The sequence below is a fragment of the Crinia signifera genome, chromosome 2, assembly GCF_055691185.1.
Source record: "Crinia signifera chromosome 2, ASM5569118v1, whole genome shotgun sequence".
NCBI lineage: Eukaryota > Metazoa > Chordata > Amphibia > Anura > Myobatrachidae > Crinia > Crinia signifera.
The window spans coordinates 272,969,797-272,988,218 of NC_139218.1; the positions used below are offsets into that span (position 1 = coordinate 272,969,797).

Here is an 18,422-nt window from a genome sequence, read left to right on the forward strand (position 1 = left end):
CCCATTGAAGATTAGCCCTCTTTATGTGACAATAGGGAATAACTGATTACACAGATGTTATAAAAGGGCACCTCCTAATACAGATAAGGCCAGAATGTTTGCACTTGTTAGCAAATGCAAAAGCTAATGCTAATAATGCTAATAAACTGTGCAATAAATAATTGGTTTTTCCAGGGCATTGTAAGATATAATTATTTATTGTAAAGAAGTATGTTTTCCATCCACACCACTATCTATCTATGATAGTATTCATCCAATATGTCCACTCACAATGAGCATAGGCCCTTATTCAGATCTGATCGCAGTACAAATTTGTTCTCAAAATGGACAAAACCATGTTCACTGCAGGTGGGGCAGATGTAATATGTACAGAGAGAGTTAGATATCTGTGAGTTATTTTTTTTCTGTGCAGGGTAAATATTGGCTGCATTATTTTTACACCGCAATTTAGATTTCAGTTTCAACATACCCCACCCAAATTTAACTCTCTCTACACATGTTACATCTGCCCCACATGCAGTGCACATGGTTTTGCCTATTTTGAGAACAAATTTGTACTGCAATCAGTTCTGAATAAAGACCATAAACTGAGAGGTGTGACCCACAGTCATAAGCATGTGTGATATCACATGAGGGGGCAGGGTAGAGCTGCCGAGATGCTCTGGATTATTCTTCAATCTGCAGTATGCCTGGCTGGAAAGTACTTTGGACACTCTGGGCAGCAGTGAATCACTGAAAGAGTGCTACTGGCCTCTGGGTGCCTTTCCAGGCACACTGTTAGCCAGATGCAGGGGCTGTGTAGTAATAATGATACTGCTCACACACTACGACCTACAACCCTGCTAGCCTCCTCCAGGGCCGCCGACAGGGGGGGTCTGGGGGTACTTCAGTCCCGGGCCCCGCCAGCTCTGACCGAGGGTAGGGCCCGGGCAACTCTTCCTAGCAGCAGTCACTTAACACTGCGGCCTCCCGCCCGCCGCCCGGCTCCAAGTTGATTAGCCTGGTGGCCGCGGCGGCACATTGTGACTGTGCGCACTCACTGCGCACTGCAGTCACATGATGCAGCCTCCTTTAACTAAGCAGCCGCCGGGACCCTGCAAAGGAAGAAGCCCCGCCCCCAACCACAGCGTGACGTAATGGCGTCACGCCGTACGTGACTGAGAGTGACTGACCGAAGAGCAGTCCTCCAGTACTCCCCACTAGTATTAAATATTAGTAGCAGGCTAGCAGCTATGTAATTATTTGTGTTACTTCTGTCACTTTTCAGTTTTTAAGTGAAGTTTGATGTTAATGAGACACTCTTCTTTAACAGTGAAGGAGTAAGCTAATTGATAATGGAGAAGCCATTTATATTGCAGAATTGTACCATTACATATTTAAGATGGCCTTAATTACTATACAATTATATAAGTATGAATATTATTAACATAATATTGAGCCTTTAAATTGTATTAACTATTTTACTTTTCCAAATAATTGTTATTTTCTATTATAAATTTGTTATCAATAATAAATTACTCACATAATTGTGCCCCCTAAATGTATATATTATTTGTTAGTGACATGCATGCAATCTGTGAACGTTTAATTTATTTCATCCAGTTATATTATGTAGAACACTGGGGGAATTAGGATTGCAATTTGCTGCAAGCCGCGTTTGAAAATCACAGTTTTTGTTCTATTTTTCCTTCAGAACACCATCTATATAAGTAGATTGCACTCCACTGAAATTTGCTCATATTCAGGCTGATTGTGAGTCAGTCGCAAAGTGACTGGGTCTGCATGATAATGCCGGGGAAGCATGATTTACTACATTATGCTAATGTTAGTTTCTGTAAAATTATCTATTTGTTATTTATCAACAGTTTCTTATATAGCGCACACATATTCCGCAGCGCTTTGCAGAGAATATTCGAACATTCACATCAGTCCCTGCCCCAGTGGAGCTTACAATCTATATTCCCTACCACACGTACACACACAGACATTCTAGGGTTAATACTGTTAGGAGCCAATTAACCTACCAGTATATTTTTGGATTGTGGGAGGAAACCGGAGTACACCGGAGCACACCCACGCAAGTACGGGGAGAATAAATGAACTCCATGCAGATAGGGCCATGAGAATTTAACCCATGACCTCAGTGCTGTGAGGCAGTAATGCTAACCATTACACCATCTGTACTGCCCTAATTAATGCAAAGATCCTTGCAGCTTCAAGCGAGAAGCCGCTTCGTCCACTGATTTTCTGACCACATCTACAGCCTTCATTAGTAAAGGCACTTGCATCAGCCCTATGAGGGTGCAAGTGGTACATCAGAAACAGGCTTCCCTTCTGTGTACACATGATAAGAGCACATAATACATCGACAACGTTTAGGTCAATAGTCAAAAATTACAAAACGTTGACAGTACTTAAGTTCGGCACAGACAAAAGGATGAAATGGCATTGTTTGACACACAAATAGGCAACACAAGTTTTTTGTGCTTTTTTTTTTAGCTTTCATGTAATGTGATCACCATAAGTAGAAAAGTGTACCCTCGTGAACTCACTTTGCTCATCATATTTCAGGCAAGGTGGCTTGCTTTGTTTCACTCACCACCGGTTACTATTCCCAATAGGTCTCCTGGTAGAACAAACTCTGTCGACCATTTGTGTGTCAAATATATAAACTTCACATAGGGCCGGGGTCGGAATTGAACCCATGACCTCAGTTCTGTGCCATAGTTCTGTGTTTACAATTTCTATGATGTTCAAAGCATTGACTATATGGGGGAAAAAAACATAGGCCCTTATTCTAGTTCACTCTTTTTGAAAAAATCCTTCTTAGATGGACAAAACCATGTGCACTGCAAATGAGGCAGGTGTTACTTGTGCAGAGAGAATTAGATTTGGGTGGGGTTTTACTTCAAAGTTAGATCTATATTGCAGTGTAAAAATAAAGCAGAAAAAAAGAATTGTCAGAGCGCAAGTCTGAAATATATACCAATCTTGGATCTGCAGCTGTCACTATCGAGGGGATACTCCACCCCTTGAAACACAGAAGACAACCAAGAGAAATTAGAGATAGCGCTGATCCAAGTAAATTTAAATGTATCAAGTTTTAATTCAAAATTGGTACAATTTATTTAATTATACATCAATCACCGGCCGGCATACAAATTATTATACAACCATAAAAATAAAAATAAAATAAAAAATAAAATAAAATTAGAATGCAGATACAAGTGGGGATGGGACTGTCCCTTTAAGGGTAATAATGCGTGTTGATTGTCCCAACAATGGTTAGTAGGCTGGAAGGTATGTTTTATGGCAGCCTATATGAGGCAGGTTAGTCCAATTAACAACAGGTGGCTCTCTCACAGCTCCTAGATGTTAGCAGGTATTAGCATGCATTATCCAGTAGGTATTATACCAAGTTAACAGTCAATGATATTAATGCTTTAAGGGTTTGGTAACTTGCCAAGCTCCAGGTATAGCTTTCTGCTGTGGTATTAGACAGGTCTCAGCTGCGGATTCCTTGCGTGTGCAATGCAGCCAAATGGACTCTTCCACATTCCAGGCACAATGGCAATTGGGTCAAAGCTTTCAGAAAGCTGTATGGTAGTACCGGCACCGGTGGGTATCCTTTACGTGTTTCTCTGCCTTTGAATTCAGCGGCTTCCTCAGAAGGAGGCTTCTGAGGAAGCCGCTGAATTCAAAGGCGGAGAAACGCGTACAATTTGACATGTGATTTTGACTATATAGTCAAAAAAGAATCCGGATTGCATATACATCGTATGGAGATAGAACAGCTTTCTATCCGGATTCGATGCCGATGCGCGCTCCCGTTCAGCAGAAATCAAAAGCCAAATAGACAGTGCAGCAATAACTATATAGTGCAAATGGACGGTAGATAGCATGAATTGTGTGTCAAAAGTACAGAATTAGCAAAGATTGCATACAGATGTAGCACCTCTAAGCTAGTGCTGGGAACCGCCAGAGTCTCAGCACAGGCTCATGATGGCGGAGAGGCGCTGCATCTAACTGGGACGCGCAAGCATCTCACAAGCACACACTTTGGTCAGCAACGGGAAGCGCGAACCCTAGCAGGGTTGAGAGGGGGGGCGGGTGTGGGGAGCTTCGGGGGATGAACTGGGAATGGATGGTGTGTGGAAGGCGGCGATTGGTGTTAGAATCGCCAGGAGCAACTCTGAGAGCTGCTCCATCTATAGCAAGTTGAATAGCAAAGGAATCTCACCATGTGTGCACAACATTAGGTTCTTTTTCCTTGTTTGTTTCTGTTAGCCATACTTAGAATAATAAAGTATTTTATGCATAAAAAAAAATAAAAAATAAAAGTTGATGTAGTCTTACCTTAAATCCATGTCTCCATCTACCCAGTAGGACAAGATGTTGGAGCCAGTGCCTCCTGGGCAACATCCCATGATAAGAATGACTATAGCTTGAATTGGTTGAACACTAAATATAAGTGATAGCACAAAACCACTAATTGGCATTATTCCGAATTGACAAAGGAAAGCCACAATTATACCCCATGGCCGTCTGATGTGGCCCCAAAACTTCTTAACCTCCACACTGCAGCCCAAGGAAAACATGACAAGTGCCAATAAGGTTGTGATGGTTGCAGATAAAACGGTACTAAGAATCTTATTGTAGTTATCAGGAGGCATCAGACAGCTTGTACCATTGCAAACTGTCGCATTTTCTGCACATAATCCCTCAGTCTGAATTCCTGGAGTTATTTGAGCCATGGTTTAAGTTATTTTGATAATTAGCAAGAAAAAAGAATCACACTAAACAAGCCATCCGTCAGCTGCTGCATAGAATCTGAAATCTGGGAAAGTCACCTGCATATAACTGTACAGAATCTAATAAAATGTGTCAGAAATGTTTTATAGAGTCATTGCTCCTTGCTGCACAATGAAACAGGAGAAAGACTAGAGTTAAGTGGTCAATTCCTTGAAGTATATTTAGTGTAAACTGTTACAAGAAAATGTCTAGTTTAATTATTTCTGGAACATTTGCTGGGGAGTGTGGGTGTGTCTCTGTCGATAAGTAAACTTCTAATATTTTACCAGAAATGCATTCCATTTCCAGAATGTTCTTTTGTCTTTGGTGTGTTCTGTGAGTGCTATCAGGTGATTACAATATATAAGATTTAGATCATTGACGTATAGGACATGTATATTTGTTTTAACGCAGGTGGAGTGACATATTTACTTCCTCGTGATTTTCTAAATTAATTTGTTTTAATTCTTCAGTTAATGTTTACTTAAAGTTCATTTATGATGCATATATATGGCTTTCTCCTTTTTATCTGGACATCTTCTGTAGCAGTCTCATCTGCGACTTTATGCAAATGCCTATCCCTGGTTTATAACCATGAGTGTAGCTATAGTGGGTGTAGGAAGTGACATTGTTATGGGGCCCAAGGCCTTTGTTGGCCCTCTTCGGGGCCTGATTCTATTGCACCTTAGTCATATAGCTCACAGACAATGTCTAGGCCAGGCATGTCCAAACTGTGGCCCCCCCAGCTGTTGTGAAACTGCACGTCCCAGCATGCCTTGCCATAGTTTTAGCATTCCCTAATAGCAAAACAGTAGCTAGGCATGATGAGACTTGTAGTTTCACAACAGCTGGAGGGCCATAGTTTGGACATGCCTGGTCTAGATCAACAGTCATTATGATGACAGCAAAATGTCAATATGCACAAGGTCGGCATTGGAAAAATGGTTGACACAAGCAAAAGGTTTATATAGAAAAGTTGACACATGAAATGGTCAACATATGTTTTTCATGGTTTTTTTGTGTGTCAATGTTAACACATGTGGACCTCAATTATTGTAGCTCACATGGTTCACTTTGCTTGCCATGCACTTTACCATTCCCAATCAGAGTGCACGTGGATGATAAAGTAAAAAAAGATCCCAAAAATTGTAAAAAATTGTAAAAAACTCATGTCAGCCTTTTCTATATTGAACTAGATATTGTTCGTCAGCCATCAGAATACAGTAGTTTCCCCTTAAGCGTTGTGTGGCTTAATGTCAACTGGAAAAACTGTGTGGCATGTGTACTGGTGGCAGTACAATGTGGCGCAAACCCCAAACATCGGGGACAGGGATGAATTCAAACTCTAACGAACGGGTCTGAATTAACCACTGGGACATACTTCTGACTCATAATTAGGCCCTTAGCTTGTTATGTGTCCTTCACTGGAATCCATTGGTACAGAGAGAGAACGGGACTAATTACCCGGGCGTAGTTCTGATAGAGGGGCCCCAGTGTAGCCCCAGTTACCTGGTAGCAGCAGCTTTTCTCAAACCAGCACATGTTGTTGTAGTGTGGCCAGGGAGGTACTTAAAGTACAGTTTGTCCTGTATTTTATTCTAAGGGTGCATGGCCACAACTTCTGCAATTAGGACACGCCCACTGAAAAGTACCTGGGCTCGGCCAGGCTCTCTACTGCCCTGCTAGAATATGATGCATTTCTCCCACACATGCTACTGGGCAATCATTGCATAGTAGTAAAACGGATCTTAGTGATAGTGTTGTTGCATGTGGGACAAGTGCTCCTTTGAGTATGCTGAAAAAAAAAGAGTTTTACAGCAACAATTTCCTTCAGCCTTCTGTGATCTATTTATAATTGCTTTATTTCATGCAGGATATACCACTTTCATGATGAAGCAATACCTAAGAAAGAGTTTAAACAACAAACAGCTATTTTTAAATATGTTACACTAGGGGCATTATATTGAAAAAACGAATGATTGGCAAAACAATCAATATTCTATATGACCGAAAGAAATACTACTCCCATATGTATGAGATGGTTCTGTTAAACATTGTGACTATTTGGTTTTCTGAGCATTTGTAAAAAAATATTCAGTATATTTGACATGCTATTACTCACCTAATCTTACTTATGTGAAGCTTTCCTGTTCCACAAGGACCCGTTTTCCATGTGTCCACATGTGTGACAGGAGGTGGCTATTGGGCACTTTACTAAAGCCTTTCTGGCTTATACAGTAACTTGTATGCAACTGTTTTTTTTTTTTTTAACTTTTTTATTGAGTTTTAAATATAGAAGTTCAAAAAGGTAACATAAAAAGGAGTCATAGCAAAAATGGTATACCCTCCCTACATCCGTGATTCTCTCTGTCCCCTCCCTACCGCCCTGCGTCTCTCTGGGGCAGATTTATTAAGCTTGGAGAAGAGAGAAACTGGAGATAAAGCAGAGAAAAGGTAAAAGGAGATAAAGCACCAGCCAATCAAACACAGCTTATTGGCTGGTGCTTTATCTCCTTTTACCTTTTCTCCGCTTTATCTCCAGTTTATCTCTTCTCCAAGCGTAATAAATCTGAATCCCCTCCGTACCACCCTATGTCTTAAATCCCTACCTTTCTGTGTCTCTCCCTACAGTTCTGCATCTCTCTATCTTTTCCTTACAGTTCTTCATCGCTTTATCCCCTCCATACTGCCCTGCAACTCTCTATCCCCCTACCACCCTATGTTTCATCTCTCTACCATTCTGCATCTCTATAGCCTGACTATTCCGCCATAGGTGGTGAAGGGTTGATGTGCTGGTATTTTTTTATTTGGGGGCATATGTGGTTTTTTTTTCTGAACAAAAAAAAATGCTGGTAATTAGCGGTGTTGGAGGGGGGGCAGTTAGCAGAAGTTTTGCATAGGGTGCCAAGAAACATGGCACCGGTCCTGATCCTATCCACAAGTGTAACAGATGAGGCAGCGATGTTGGGTGCACTACAAAGGTTCTACTGTGGGAGGAGAGCCATATAAGGGCCTTATGCATATACTGTATGGGAAAACTGACATGTGCATAGTAGTATGATATAACCTGATATCACCTATATGGAAAGATCCAGGTGAAGCATATCCTGCCCACAGAGGAACCATCCGTGGCAGCCATCATAGATTTGTTGCTGGCAGGTAGTACACTTCACAGGTATAGCACACATGGTCTAGGTCAGGGGTAGCCAACGCCAGTCCTCGAGAGCTACCAAAAGTTCACGTTTTCCAGCTCACCTCACAGGTACACAGGTGCACACATTACTGCCTGACATTTTAAAAGATCCACAGGGGAGCTAAATACTTGGAGGGATGTGAATATATAAATGAATAAAAATATATATCAGAAATAAATCCCATATAAAAAACAGAAATGTGGGTACATTCAAAGGAGGGGTGACCAACAGCATACCCTCACTCACGGTTGAAAAGAAAGTATGTGCATGTAAAGGTATCTTTGAAACCTATTAGGGGTTCACCACAGGTGTAGCTTCAACAGGTCAATGATGCGTACCATACTCACAAGTATGTATATGATTATAAACGTATCACGGTATCTTTAGGGGATCTCCTGTCCTGGAAGTTAACTCCTCCCATCCAGATATATACAATATAAAGACAGAAATCCCTCTTTTAGTGTAGAATCTTTGTTAACTGTTGGTAGCTCGCGAGGACTGGAGTTGGCTACCCCTGGTCTAGGTGGATCGGATTTTGTAGTACTGCAAAACTTAATACTGCTTTTATTTTTCTTTCCAATGTGTCAAGATTAATAGGAAACCCTAAAGCTAATTGGATTATAGATTCATTAAAAGCTAACTGCGTTAAACATTTTTCAGAAATGTTTTACAAAACCCCCATTCCCTATTAACTTACACATTTCCTCCCAAACATTTATTCTCTTTAAGTTTAAGAATGTGTTTCTTAACATTTTTTAAGACATTTTCTATTTATCTTTGTGTAGGAAAAAGCTCTAGATGGCAGCAACACAACTGTACAGACAGTAACTCTTCTTTAATGTATTTGAGTAGTGATATAGCAGTTGTTGCCATGGAAAAAATCCAAAGTAACAAAGATAGATTATTTGTCATTCTGTTTTCTTCTTGTCATAAATGACAATCTATTTTTTAATAGAAGGCACTCTCCAAGCGAATTATTGCACTGTCTTCATGACAATGTAATACCAGAGTAAACATTAGATTATTGACTTGATAAAGGGCCATCTGGGGCTCATTCTTTTTCTGTGTACTGGAGCATAATTCACTTCTTACTCATCTGCTGCCTTATTTTTCAGCTCTGTATTTTTACTGTTTTACTTTTTCTTTTGTTAAACTACATGAATGTTCAATGCATATATTCCTATAGTATAAATGATAATTCACAAAAATGTTACCATCAAACGCATAATAAATATTTACACATTTTAATTATACAATATATATGCTGGACATGTTTGTAAATCAGGTGGCAAAATGATATGTTTGATAATAAATATGCTTTCATGGTGTTAGAATAAAAAGTAGTTGAGCAGAGGGAAAGGTTTCACATTTGGAGGCCCAGGGTTGGAAACTATGCAAGGGCAGATGCAAGCCCGCATACATCTGCCCATTCATGTGTCCCATCGGTGCCAGACTGCGGAGGAATATTTCAGCGTGGACTAATAGCCCTAACCTATGGATCTGCATGGATAGATCGGGATACAGTCGGTTTGTCGACCTAAAGATGGTCGACAGTCATTAGGTCGACACTATTGGGTTGACATTCTGCAAGGTCGACAGGTGTCTAGGTTGACATGGAACAAGGTTGCCAGGTGCGTAGATAGACACAAGCGTTAGGTCGACATGGTCTAAGTTGACAGTCAATAGGTTGACATGGGGTTTTTCACTGTGTTTTGACCCAAATGTTGACACAATCAACATTGACACATGTTGTCCCATGTCGACCTAGACACCTGTCGACCAAACAGTGTCAACCTATTATCTGTTGACCATCTTTAGGTCGACCAACTCATCCACACCTGTTAGATCACTCCTAGGCGGTATGTGCCAAACAGGCCTATACTGCAGTGGAATGCACAGCCTGGCCCTTTTGCATAGGGAGTATAGGCAAATTCAGCAGAGTATCTGTGCAGACGGGACATCTAATTCTAATTAAAAATTTGGGTTGTTGATTTATTGCAGCTGATATGGCTTTCTTACACTGGCGGTGGCAGGGGCAATAAAGGGTTTTTGGTTGACAACATTCTGGTTGACATGCACATTGGAAAAAGGTTGGGATGGAAATGATCGATAAATGAAAAGGTGTTTTTATGGTCAAGTTGTACATTACAGCATGTGGTCTCCCAATGAGTGTGCCGCATTATATGGCTCAAATCGCTTGCCATGTTCCTCACTCCAATACCTATGTTTGGCTTAATTTACCATTCCCAATTGTAGTCCACATGGATGGTAAAGTATGAAAAAGTGGGGAAAAAAATTGCGATTTTTTTCCCCACTTGTCGACCATGATCATGTCGGCCTTTTGCTTGTTTCAACCTATTGTCCATGTCAACCTATTGCATGACAACCAATATTGGTTGACCTATTGACTGTCGAACGAATGCTTGTTGACCTGATTCTTCGGAGCTGTACCTGGGGAGACTCTTGTATGGGCTGGGGCCAGAGCCTGAAGGGATCAACTCATGTTGTTTAAGATATTATATCAGTGTGGACTATTTCAACAACATTCTGGAGCTAGGGCTGGAGATACACTTGTGTGGACTGGGGGTGGAGCTGGAGAGAAACTAGTGTGTGTTGGAGAAAAACTAGTGTGGGCTTGGCCTTGAGAGACACTTGTGTGTGCTGGAAAACACTGAGGTGGGCTGGGTCTGGAGAAACACTTGTGTAGACTGGGGCTTGGAGGGATGGGGCTGTGTGGGATGGGGAGCACAACACAATGGGGGAAGAGGTGCACAGCACCACAAGGCCACACTCTTCTTTTAGGAGATTTCTCTGCATGCACTTAAGCTTGAACATTGAGGGGAGGGGGCCCAGATGAAGAGGCACATTTATCAATGAGTGTTGAAACTCATTGTGAATGATAAAACTTTGTGTGTAGGATAAATGGCACTTCAGCCAATCAGCTGCCAATTGTAATTTTTCAAACATATTACAACTAGGACCTGATTGGCTAAAGTACAATTTATAATATGAAATGAGTTGCTAAATAGGGCCCAAAATCTTGCTAGGGCACCGAATCTGTCACGCCCAGCTTGGCAGTCACATGCCTAGCCTGCATGCAGAGTCTTGCTGCATGCAGACTAGGGGTTGTGGTTATTGCTTTTAAAAAACCTTGAGAGGGGGCAATAATGCGCTACAATTCAAACCAATGTTGGTGTTTGTGGCTCTGGGAGTGGGTAAGGTATGTTTAAACGGTTAATAATGGGGCCTCTGTGGGGATGTGGGCTATAAGTGCTGGGCCCCATAGAAATGTTAGCGACTAGATTATTATCCCTGACCTGCACAGTAGGAGGACTCCAGTTGACATGCTTTTGATGAAACAGTATGTATTAACATAAATGACTTTTCAAATGCCTATATAATATAGTACATTCTTCAAATCTTTCATTGTTTTGAACATTTTGTCATCTTGATTTTAAAGTTGCTATATTCATCCATGACGTCATCATCCAATGTTCCAACAGCAATCCACAGTGCATAATTACTGTGAGAGAGTTATTATTACTGGACAAAATCCGCTGGACCTTTACCCCAAAAAGTACTGTCCCATCAAAGGTGCCAAATGGTACAACTTCTATAGATGGGCAATCATACATCTTTGCTTCCGTCGGGCCAAACAGCCTTTCTTAGCACGCCTTGTCTCATGAGGCTCTGCGAGTGGTGGGCATCTATTTTGCTTTTTTATTGGTGCAATTAGCCTTAGTAGCAATGGACATCCTCTTAGTCAAGATTTCATCTGAGACAGCATTAGCATACAGCTATGAATCAGGTCCATTTTCTAAAGAGGACTGAAATGCCTTGCATGATGCCCGACTGTCCTGGATAAAATGCCATAGTAATATTCTTGTTGAGGCTGATTGAAAGCATTTCACCCAGCCCAGGTCAGCCACAATCTTCACAAAGACATCACTGCCTTGCAGAAGAGAACCCGGGGATTCCCACCAACTGCCCATGTGGGGATCTAGTATGTTATTCAAATCCCCAAAACATAGTACAGGGGAGTCAGGAGAACATGCGAAAAACCCAGAGGCTTGTTTAACCAAATCATAGGAGAAGGGGGACGAATATACACCACAAATATTAGAATGGTTGAAAAATGTATAATACAGTCAAGGAACACAAATAAATAATAGGGATCACTCTGACCTGCTTTAAATATAGACGGTACAGACTTATTAATAAGAATAGATACCCACCGAGAAACAAAGCATGGAACGCCCCTCCCATACAGTACATGACTGTTTTAGCGCTAATAATTTGCTCCCAACCAATTGAGTTTGTATTAGGCAAGATATATATCTGGACAATACAGTTAAAGTATTCTGAGGACCAACAAGCATTTCAGGTTGTCATTAACCTCCTATACATTCACCATTGTCACAGATATACTGTACATAGAGAACTGAGGTGAAGTCTCCAAGTACGTCTTCTAACCAAGTCATAAAGTATATAAACAGACCAGTAAATCCTATGCAGCATAGCATAAGAATAACAATTAAGAAAATGGAATAGAAAGTGCTTCAAACCTGTATTGCCCCCCTCCCCAACATAGGCATACTTAAATCAATAGTCATAATTATAACATCCTAAAAGATTAAACTGCAATCCTATAAGGCAACAAAGGCAATGTAGAAAATACCTACTGTACCTATGCAAAGAGGCTCTCATGCACAGGCAGCTCCTGCAGAACTCAGCTTAAAGATAAAATCAATCCCAGCCAATATAATCAGGGTCATAACTAAGGCAGGGCAGCAGGTGCCACTGCACAGAGTATAGCAAAAATCAAAGAAAATAGATTGTCTCTTTGTTGGCGCACTAATAGAGGAAAATAATTGATTTAAATGTACCTTTTATTATCATTCGCTAAAAAAATGAAAATTTTAAAATGAGTATTACATTATTATATGTCAGGCTGTGTGTGTCCATACCACTGTCCTTGGCAGCACCCCCAAAACTGAGTAACTAAATATCATACAAAATAGTAATTGGGGATTTTTTCCGGTACATTAAGTCCCCTTGATTATTCCACTGCACAGAGTGTAGGATGCCCCTTGGGCATCCTACCAGTCATCGTCTTGATCTCCATTTGCTGAGCGGCAGGCTAACATGCCTTACTGAGCCAATCAGAAGCAGCCATAGAAAGCCAATCTCATGAACATCATGGCTCTACCGTCTTATGGAGTGGAATCTTCAGTTTGGTTACAGTGGTCAAGAGAAGAAAATGTCAGGTGAAAAGATTTGGTGGACACAGCAGCAGCAAGAAGATGATCCTGCTGGCCAGGACAGGCCAACAGCCTCAGAAGATGGGAATGGCAGTGGTGTAGGTGGTGGGAAGCAAAGAGCTAAACGAAGCTCCCCATTATAGCATTTCCCAACTCACCAGTAGGCAGCCACAGCAACCTATAATTTAACCTCTCTTCCTAGACTACCAAGTGACATTAGGCCTGTGAGTGCAATCAGGTCTCAGGCTTGTGAGGCATGTTATGCAGGCAGAGGGCCCATATCACAAGTAAAAGAGTCTCTGGGTGTTAAGTGCAGGTCACTTTATGTGTCCTAAGGTGTACTGATAATTTATTGATGCTTTTAATTAGCATCTTTCTCCAGGGGATAAACAAACTGCACAGGTACCTGATACAGCCAGGTTCTGACTTGTTCTGCAGTAGCAGTTAGAACAGTTGGGCACCACGGGAGTTTTCACAGCAGCGCCACCAAGTAGGAGCTCCAGAGCTGTCACATTAATGGGAGATTCAGAGGCTGGGAACATGGAGATTTCCCTCCAGGCATCAGTGCACAGCCTAGCAGGATCAGCACAGGTCTGGGGGACTGTACTGCCCAGACCAGGTCTGTGGGCCTGCTATGCTTACCTGCTATGATTACTTGCTTACCAGTATGATTAACTGCAGGCACTGCAGCTATCAGCTCAAGTCAGGAGGCAGTACTTCACGTCACCCGGCAGGCCAGCTACCTCCCATGGTAACTTCTGGGGTGAGATACACAAGGCTTGGTACTGGGCATTATAGAGGCGAGTGGGGGTGGCTGGAGGAGGCATGGGGATCAGGAATCACCAATCACCACTTCAGGCTGGGGGTGGGGGGGTGGGGGGGGTTAAGCATTACTGCCCACAGCTTCAACATAGGTGAGAGGGTGATTGGGCATTACCACCCATGTCTGTTGGCCCATACACACTTGACGATTTTCAGCTGAAAATCGGTCAAAACAGCCGTTTTGAGCGATTTTCGGCCGAAAATCGCCCAGTGTGTATGCCCCGGAGATTGCCGACTAGCGATGATGCGCGCTCCCGCATCATCGCTAGGAAAGTGGTTCATCTGCTGGTTTTACCAGCAGATGTGGCGATGATGGATGGTTTTTCATCCATCATCGCCATGTGTGTACGCCTGCCGGGCTGAAAGATTAACCACTTTCAGCCCGGCGGACCGCCCCCCGCCCCCTCGCCCCCTCGCCCGTCATACTCACCCCTGTGCTCCGTCTGGCTGGCCGGCTGGATGCTGCTGCTGCTGCAGAGACCTGCTCCCCGGCCAGGCTAGCCCCGCCCCCAGCCTAAACACACGGAGCAGACAGCACTGCTCCCTGCTAAAGCTGGGTACACATATGTACAATCGTCGGGCCGTTCTTCCGATCTGCGGACGAACGGCCGTTCGATTGTATATATGTGTACGCTGTCCCGATCCCTTCGTTGCGATCGATAAACGGCCAAAAATGCTCTTGGCCGTCCACGGTCGGTCGGTCGCAGGTTCTTTGCTGCTTAATATTCTTCCGACAGGACGGCTCCATATCGAAAGAAAAGTGACATGTGTACGCACGTTCGATCGATATGCAGCCCGTTCCTGCGATCATTCCTCCCAAAAGCAGCACGCCCATGTGGGTGTTGACTAGCTGCGTCATCCCTCCATCAGCGCAGCATGTAAACAACAGGAAGTCTTCTCCCCCGTACTTTCCGCGCGATGCTGTTAAAGAATATTCGTTGTGTGTGCATTCCTTTTGAAATAAATAATCGTGTGTGCATTCCTGACAGATATAGTTATAGAAGATAGATAAATAGATAGATAGATAGATATCTATTTGGGTGGTCGGACCTGAACAGAGTATCACATACAGGTGCTTGCGTGAAGGTGTAGCAGGAATGCCCACCCACCCAAAAAACATAAAAACACATTTGAAGATGGTGGTGTATGTAGTGGAAAGCGGTCCCACGGCAGCAACGCATCACATGGGAACATCCCGGCCTGCTCACATGTGATGCATTGCTGCATTGGGACTGCTTGCCATGACATAAGTGCCACGTGTGAAGGTGTAGCAGGAACGCCCACCCACCCAAAAAACATAAAAACACATTTGAACATGGTGGTGTATGTAGTGGAAAGCGGTCCCACGGCAGCAACGCATCACATGGGAACATCCCGGCCTGCTCACATGTGATGCATTGCTGCCGTGGAACTGCTTGCCATGACATAAGTGCCACGTGTGAAGGTGTAGCAGGAACGCCCACCCACCCAAAAAACATAAAAACACATTTGAACATGGTGGTGTATGTAGTGGAAAGCGGTCCCACGGCAGCAACGCATCACATGGGAACATCCCGGCCTGCTCACATGTGATGCATTGCTGCCGTGGGACTGCTTGCCATGACATGCACCATTTTAAGGTGCATGCTGCTGGCCTCCAAATAAACAAGAAGGAGAAAAAAGTAAAATAAAGTAGACAAACTATTTTTTGACTTTATAATGCAAACCGTTATAAATTTTTTCATATAAAGAGTGTACTACTGCTACGCCTTTTTGGATTTTCGTAATTTTTTGGGCTACGGTATGGACTTTTCCGCTTAGTTCTTGTAGACATTTATGGACTTGTGTCATGTTTTCTTGCATTGTGCTTTCGTCGCTGGACGTGTCAGGTGATGGTGTGTTCTTCTCCCCCTCTGCACTGACATCTGAAATCTCGATGATATCTATAATAAGTACAGATAAAGAAATGTTTACCTTTCCACAAATGATACGTCACTATCCCATAAAGATGATTTGCAGTATACACTCACCATCTACACTGCTGGTGATCGCAATCACTTGGTGGCCCTCTGTGGTCCCTTCCATCGGCTGCGCAGCCTGGATATCATCTATAGTGACAAGGTAAAGTGACATATTACTACCCCTTGTTTTGTGTATAAAACATGTGTTGTTCTGTTGGTGTGCTGGTACAAAACCTTACCTGTTGTACTCTCCTTCTTTATTTTCAGGTTGGAGGCCCTGTCTCTGCCTTCCTCATGTCTTCTCCTGGATTGGATTTCCTCTGAGTAAAAACAAGCAACATGTCAGCAAAACACACAAAATGTAATGGATCAAGACAGTATATTAATAAAGCCACCTAGGGCATTGTACTCACTTCTTTTAATAATTCCACGAATTTTCTTGAGCTTGGCCTGCTCCTTGTGCTTCAGGTCCGACCACCGTTTTTGTAGCTGGTATTTGGACCTTCTTTTCCCAAACTTCTCCTTTATCTCCTTGCATACACGCTGCATAATAATTTCTTTTCTATAATTTGTCTTGGGGTATGTTTTTCGCGAACAATCGTAGTCCCTTCTATCCAGCATTTTGACCATCAGTTCCACCTCTGCAGATGACATGGCGGAGGCGCGCGTCACTTTTTTCTCCTTGTTGTCCTGTCTCTCAGCGATTTCTTTATCTGTTGTTATCAGTGCTGAATTGGAAAACAAAGGTGCTGTACTGGCCTCCCCCATATGCGGTGGCGCCAGACCCTCCGACATGGCTCCTCGATGTCCCGTGTCTGTGTGACGCGAAGCACGTGAGTGGGGCGGAGATTCCTGCGCTCATCCAATCACTGTGTTTCAAGCCACGTTCAGCACGAAAGAATATTCCGTCGTTGCTGTTCGAGTGATCGGAGCTGCGCTGCGAATTTTCCGGACTATTTATCGACATTTCTTTCGGTGAGTATTAAAACAAAATGTGTAGTTTTCTATGACAGGGACTTCAATCTGTGGGCCATGGGTATGCTGGGGCTTGTAGTGACCGTGTATCCTATGTCCCACAGAGTTTCAACTCCTGTACTATAGCTACAGTATATCTAGTGGCCCACAGACTGAACACCTGTACATTAAATGGTTTATGGTGTGCTTTGTGTATCAAGAAAATAATATGCCTTTTTATTTTATTTTTTGGAACAGAAATTCAACCATGGCAGAAAAAAATGTCGAATTTATGAAGGACTTCATTGAGGCCTACAGGGATCAGAATTGTCTCTGGAATACCAAATCCAAAGACCATTCGAATCGGCAGAAGAGGCTATCTGCTCTGGAGGAGCTGGTGAGGGTAAGCCAGACATACTACCCCACAAGAAAATGTAGAGTGGGTCCGGACTCGGATCGCTAATATGAGGACCGTATTTAAAAAGGAACTAAATAAGGTGGAGTCCTCAAAGCGGTCTGGGGCAGGGGCAGACCAAGTCTATGTGCCCAGGCTGTGGTACTACGACCTGCTGGCCTTCACGGTGGACCAGGAGCTGCCCAGGGATTCGGTCAGCAACACTGCAAGGAACCAGCCTGCCCCCTCCACCTCCGCGTGCAACCAAGAGGTTTCTGATGACACCATTTGCGGCACAGTAAGTAGACGGATTTTATTTTAAATTTTTTTTTTAAACCAGATAAATATAACAGCAAGTACAGTATAAAAATTGTGAACATGTAAAATGAAAAGGGGGGGTATCGCCCCCTGCAACTGACCTCTCTGTTGGGCACAACAGAGAGGTCAGTTGCAGGGGGCGATACCCCCCCTTTTGGTTATACATCGTCAATTTGACCTTCTCTGTTGCCCTAATTCTGGTTCTTCTCAGTGGTGGAGGTATACTGTTATCCGCCTGAGAACACAGTGATCAATATTCAGACATCGCAAGTGCATTTACCACATTTTTTGTATTTGGAACTTTTGGTTGGCATTGGTAATCCCTGGTATCTACACTGTTGTAGTCTTTCTGGCGCGGATTATTGTAATATTTTTTTGTTGTCTAAAATTAACGAAATAATATCATTCTGCCAATCCACAGCGCCAACACCAATAAAATACTGCATGTATTCATCCCTGGTTAATTTAGCACGCATAGATGCATTTCTGGTATTTAAATTAGTATTTGGTATGTCTGGTATCTAAATAATTAGTTTCCAGAGATGCCAGTCAAAATGCCTCTTCAACTAGCTCACTTTCATCCATGGCAGCAACATGGTGGTGTGTGGGCTGCGTTCTTCTGCGTAGATATAAAAATATATGGAAGTCTTAAAAATCGATAGTGATACATCATCTTGTTTTGTTACAGCCATCGCTATTTGCCGAGGAGGAATCTTCGGCATCGCTGGAGGTGGCATCACAGCTGCCT

The 18,422-nt window shown here is 42.8% G+C and overlaps 1 protein-coding gene across 1 annotated transcript in view; it reads right to left on the reverse strand.

The window, feature by feature from the left end:
• The window catches only part of LOC146058508 (ileal sodium/bile acid cotransporter-like), a 30,801-nt gene extending 18,203 nt beyond the window's left edge, over positions 1–12,598 (reverse strand). Inside the window, exons 1-2 of the mRNA XM_083170795.1 lie at positions 12,551–12,598; positions 4,357–4,649 (exon numbers count right to left, since the gene is read on the reverse strand). Of these exons, the coding sequence (XP_083026921.1) occupies positions 4,357–4,649; positions 12,551–12,598 (341 nt within the window). The remainder of the gene's footprint in view (positions 1–4,356; positions 4,650–12,550) is intronic.
• Positions 12,599–18,422: the final 5,824 nt, after the last annotated feature.